A 6,000-nucleotide genomic window follows, 5' to 3' on the forward strand; every position below is an offset into this window, starting at 1 on the left:
TCACCTTAGGTTCATTTGAATGGCAGCCGTGAAGCAGAAGCACTAGTCAGCCATTAGACAAAATCACTGGAGAGGTGTCGAACTGGATAAAATTGACAGACATGTGTATGATCATGGGTCTTTTTATACGATGCCTGCATCCAGTTGTTGCTATGGTTGCTAATTTGAGACTATTGTTTTAAAATGTGTGGCTGAGTATTTTGTGTATTTTGCTCAACCATGGATATAAGTAGTGGACATGTTTTCTATTCATACATGTTTATTATCCATAAATGTTATTCCTTCCACTACTTCTGTATACTGGGAATCAGTATGTTGGAGGAATATTAATATGGCAGTGTAGAAAATAGGATTGAAATGTATGTTACATACTGACTAGATTGAATCCCCAATAGCTGTAGCTCAGTTTACATTTACATATAAGCATTTACAGTATAAGCATGTACTTACACAGCGCTATATTATGTTGTTCATGTGTCTGTCAAGCCCCGTTCATTTTTTGCCAGACTTCATGCTCAGTGAGCTTTATACGGCGTTGCCTGGGGTCCGCCTGGCCAAGGACTTGAACTGATCTTTGATGCATCTGTGCACACCCCCACACTTACTTACTCTTTGTGTCTTTGTAGTGTTTTCCCTTCCTGCTTTTTATCCCGATTGACATGGGAAAATATATTTCCCCTCCAGTCCTCTTAAAGAATGACTCGCATAATTCATCGATGACTGCTGCAAGTCTTTAAGTTTTGGTGATGGATTTTGTGAGCAGGCACATTAGAAAAATCTCAGATACAGCAAGTCTAAACTCTACAATGTTCCAACTTTAGAAGTATCACCATAGATTCACCTTGCAAGGTTGTGTATGTACAATAAGCCTCATTGATTTTTTGTTTTTGTTTTTTTGATTATTTTTTTTGCCTTGAGACAATAAATTAATTGGAATATGTTTTTGCAGGATCATAAAAGTAGAGAAATGTTTTCAATGTGCTGCTACCCACATGATGGTTTTGGCTTTTTTTTTATTACCCTCTTTCTGAACTCTGTTGTGGAAAAATGTTCCTACAAAGTGTGTTAATTATAGAAGTTAAAAGTGAAACGGTGGGTGAGACACATATAGACAGAACAATTTGGATATGTATGCTCAGATGTGAGTTGATGGATGGCATAGATACTGTTTTCTCAGGATGGCCATATGTTTTTTGACAGACAATTTAACACTTTCTGTGTTGCCAGGATTTAAGCTAGACTGTTGCTTTTGATGACCATTTGCTTCTTTTGGACAAATACCCATACCTTTCATCATGCAGCTGTTGAATTTGTAATGACCCTCTGTTGTCTGTGTGTTACTAGTGTGATCCAGGACAAATTCTGTGGCATCATCAACATCTGTGTCGAAGCGTTGCATGATGTAATGACGGAAGACTCCGAAACAGGAACCTTCAAAGAGTAAGTGTTTTTTTTTTCTAACTGAAAGTGAATGAAGTGTGTAATTTAACAAAAACTCATCTTTGAAAATCCTGGAAGCAGTTGCAATTGCAGGTGTGCTGCTGAAGCTTGAATTTATCAAAACCAATCCCGTGGATCACGACGGTGAAATGAAGGAGAGAGAGTGGAAGTGCTGAACAGGACACATTTCTCTTTAAAAATAATGGCCTGTGAAATGGTCCAGAAAACACTTTGAAGGAGACACCAGCCACAGGCCTTCTTTAACTTCAAATCTGCTCCTTTACTCTCCCCTCTGGCTCTCTGTCCCAGTAGTTTGGTACTCATTTCATGTTAAGTTAACCTATATGCAGACACCTCCGCTGTCAAAATAGCTCTGCCCCCTCCTAAGATGTGCTAGTGTGAAATGAACTATAATAGTTGCATACAAAGAGCAGAGTAAATGTTTATTTATTTGCCAATGATGTGTTAAATTGTTTTGGTTCCCTGTTGGCAACCAAACAGGCAAAAACATATTTGAGGATGCATGTTTTAGTCACTGTTTGTGAATACAAAACAGAGGCAGACTGCACTGGGTATTGTAATCTTCCTGCTAGTATTTATGAATTAAGGAAAGTTTGAAATAGACAGACTTTTCTTTTATTCTTTGCCATAAGTGATTTAGAGTAAGAACATGCCAGTTGGCAGGGCAATTCAGCATGGTACTCCAGTGTCATTGTCGAAATTCAGTCACTTGTGATTCGACTGCTATGAAAGAAATCAGAAATTTGAATGTCTTTTGTACTGTACCCAGTTGTACAGAACCAAATGTAACATTCGAGTGGGGAAAAAAAGGAATGAGAAAATCACATTGTAAGCTGCAGAAGTTATAGAAGAAGTATAAATATGACTGTTGTTTGTTGTGGTTTTGCAAGAACAGTAAAACATAATTTTAAACCTGCGATAACTGATTTTTACACACATTGACATAACATCTTTTTAGTAACCTTGTTAGCAAACAGCTGCTTGTATACATATCCAGCAGCATCTGATGAATGTGAATCCAATATTCACTGTCCTTTAGCTCTGTTTTGGGTCACTAACTCCAGAGAGAAATGTCTGGCTTTTTACATGTAGCTGTCTGTCTGCCGTTTGGTGGTGTTCCACTTGAAACAGCTGCAGCAGATAATGTTGATGAGATCTGTGAGACTGATCCAACACAGTATAGTTCAGCTGAAACTCACTATGAAAGCAGGGCAGCGCTGATGATTCAGGTGATAATTCACAGAAGGTTCATCATATTTTCACATTATTTGATACATTTTCCAAATAATATCCCAAAAATCTGCATTTTTTTGCATGATGTGAATTTTGCTTCCCTTACATCTGGAGAATTAGATTTGTAGGTCAGGGCATCTCTGTAGCACCACAGTGCATCATTTATGATGGCATGTTGTGACATATTTTTTCTTCATCAAAAATGTGCTCCTGCAATTTAGATACATATTGTGGTTTTGATGATATTTAGATTTATTGTTCAGCCCTACAGTAGTTAAACACTTTCTCAGAAGAGAAAGACCAGATTGGAGTTACTAAGCTGTATTTCCTGTAAGTAACAAGAAGAAAGGAAATAAACACCCATACACATATTTTTTGTCTGAGCACAAAGGTTTTGCTTGTTCTCTCTGCATGCAGATGAGCCGATATGAATTTCAGGCAGAGCTGTGAACTGGAGTGCCAGAGGGTTCAGCCTTTTGTGTGTGTCTGTGCATGGTGCCTGTTCTGAAATTGCCTCCTACTGTTCAGGTTTATGTGTGGTTATTAATATTGAGTTGAGTATTATTGTGTTTGCAGCTGCATGCTGATGAGTCATTTTGAGGAGCCCAAGCTGAGTGACGACGAGGAGCCACCAACAGAGCAGGACAAGAGGAAGAAACTGGTCAGTAACACACACACACACAATTTTAAGATCAAATTTTGGAATCATCATTTTAGATTTTACACAAACAAATTCAATAATGTAATGCTTTCTGTTCATTTTACTGAAGTGTCTTTCTGCCATTGCTTTGATCGCAAAGACGGTCCCCTCCCCTTGTGGTTATGTTGCACCAGCACTCATAATACAAGATTAAAAAGCTCCACAAAAAAATAAATAAACACCATGATTTAGAGCTCGGAAAAACTGTATTTCTTCCGTAAGCACCCAGAAAGATGGTCACTTCATACACTTGTTAGTCACGTATCAATTCAGATCCACCTCTCAGCTTCAATCGCCGTTAAAGCGCTCCACACAGTGCATCACGTAATCACATTTAAGTACACCAAGGATACAAGCATGTATCATACTAGCAAGCTCCGATGCATGGATGTTGATGAGAACCCATGAATTCCCTCCCAGGTGGGGGATATATGCCAATTAAACAGTACATTGATGCATGTATGCATGAGCATGAATTCTGTATGAGGATGTTACCCTTCTGTCAGGCTGTGGAATCTCAGAAATTGTAATACAACTTAACGCTGTAAAAAATATTGTTTAGTTATGATGTTTGTGGAGCCCTGAGCAACATTACATTTATATGCAGATTTTGTTTAATTGCTGTATGAACGAAGGAAATACAGATGTATTTAGTTTCTAGTGTCACTCTGTCTTTTTCCTGTGTGTGAGTATGTGTGCATTTTCTGGGCGGTATCCTAGTGACTTATCACCTCAGCCCAGACCCTGACTATTTGCTCCAGGGAATAGAAAAGAGCAGACTTAAAGTCGCACCTCTCTCTGCTTCTTAATGTGCGTAGGTTGTGTGCTTGGAGGCGTGCACGGATGCACGTGTGCGTGTAACGGGTGTGCCCACATGTGACAGTTTTCAGTTTGAGGAGAGACAAGTGTCTCTAATAGCTTCTCTCTGCGGCAGGTGTATGTGTATGGAAAAGCATTTATGTGTATAAAAAACATTTGTTTGTGCTATTCGGAAAGAAATTGAAAATATTTACACACATCCGCTTTCCTTAATTATATTTTAAACGTGCTTCACGTTGAACTCAGTGATACAAAACCTTTGTTCAGCCAACTTCTATCAGAAGCTGCTATGTATGTCCACCATCTGCAAGGTTAGATGTCAGGGTTTGCTGCACTGTTAGTCGAGCAGCGCGTATGAAAACTGGCATTTGAGAAAAACGCCACCTCTTGTGAATGAAAAAGCTAAAGCGAGCGGTGGGAGGTGAAGCAATACCAAAGAGATATAGTTGGTTTCACTTTTATGAACAGCACTGGTCTTAAAACAAAGCAGCTATGTTGAATAGTCATGATTCCTCGACTGAGACCTACCAGCTTTGAATTCTCCTCTTATATGCTTATGTACATATGAATGAAGTACACATTGGGGTACTTGCTTGTTTGCTGTCTGAATTTCTATAACGTTTATTTGGAGAGCGAGTGAACATATAGGACGGTGCTAGACTGATGTGCTGCATTGAAAAGCCAGTTCCAACCATTTCATGAAAACGATGAATATGTTGTCTATGGTTTGTTTTTTCTGTGACATTAGATTAGAACAGCGGTTTATTGATTTCATGCTGATGATGATCAGATCATGTGATGTGATCGAAAGCTCCAGAAAAGCTAGAAAGCTGAGAAAATAAATTCTCTACTCATACACACATACACACACACGCACACACACCCTCCACGTTCTTGCATTACTTCCAATCACTCTGATTGTGTGCACCCTCCTCCCCTTGAGCAGTCTCATCACAGTCTCTCTGCCTGCAAGTTATATTTGTACGGTTATGCAAGATTGCAGGTGCACGCAAGACAGCAGCAAAATCTAATTCAACAAGACAAAACGGCACAAAGGATAAATGCAGTTTGTATATGAGGAAAATTAGAAATTACCATTATCACTTCTCCTCGTATCACGCACAATGTTTTTACTTCTCTGTCACTTGTTTACAGTTCCTATAGTAGCTAATTTATTTTTATTTTATTGTGTTTTTTCCCTTGTGTGTCCAGTTTTACCTTGAGGACCTTTTCCCCACTGGTGGTTATTACTGTATCTAGCTTCTCCTGCAAGACACTGTGACGGATAATTTGCTTGGCATTGGCTAACATGGCATTGACTGTGCTGAGACTCACATTTTCTTGCAAATGGCTTCAACATGGATGTTTTAGGGCAAAGCTCTTGAAAGGTTGTCGCTTCCAACTTTTTATACATCTAAACTAGCTGATTATGTAAGAAACTAAGTGGTTTTAAAGCTGCAGCTTTAGACAGAAAGAAAGCAGTGTACACATGAAGGGTTCATCCCAAATTATTTTCACAATGACATTGAAAATTCTAGAAATACTATAGATATGGTACTGTACTGGACTTGGCAGTGGCTGGCGTAAAAACACAACCTAATGTTTCTTTTTGATATTTTTTTAGGCCTTAATGAGATGGTGATAAGATAAAGATGACAGGAAATGAGTGAGAGGCCTTTATTAGTTAATTTAGCTCACATTTAAGACTGTGCACAAGTGTTTCACCAGACTTTATTTAATTAAACAATAATTATCCTGACAGGCAGTCTGACATTAGCTGCTTTGAT

At 38.6% G+C, this 6,000-nt stretch overlaps 1 protein-coding gene across 1 annotated transcript in view; it reads left to right on the forward strand.

Annotated features, from left to right (window-relative positions):
- ipo11 (importin 11) overlaps positions 1-6,000 on the forward strand; it is a 104,789-nt gene that overhangs the window by 75,429 nt on the left and 23,360 nt on the right. The window contains exons 28-29 of the mRNA XM_019264464.2: positions 1,345-1,440; positions 3,271-3,355. Coding sequence (XP_019120009.1) covers positions 1,345-1,440; positions 3,271-3,355 — 181 coding nt within the window. The remainder of the gene's footprint in view (positions 1-1,344; positions 1,441-3,270; positions 3,356-6,000) is intronic.

The sequence above is a fragment of the Larimichthys crocea genome, chromosome III (genome assembly GCF_000972845.2).
Source record: "Larimichthys crocea isolate SSNF chromosome III, L_crocea_2.0, whole genome shotgun sequence".
Taxonomy (NCBI): domain Eukaryota; kingdom Metazoa; phylum Chordata; class Actinopteri; family Sciaenidae; genus Larimichthys; species Larimichthys crocea.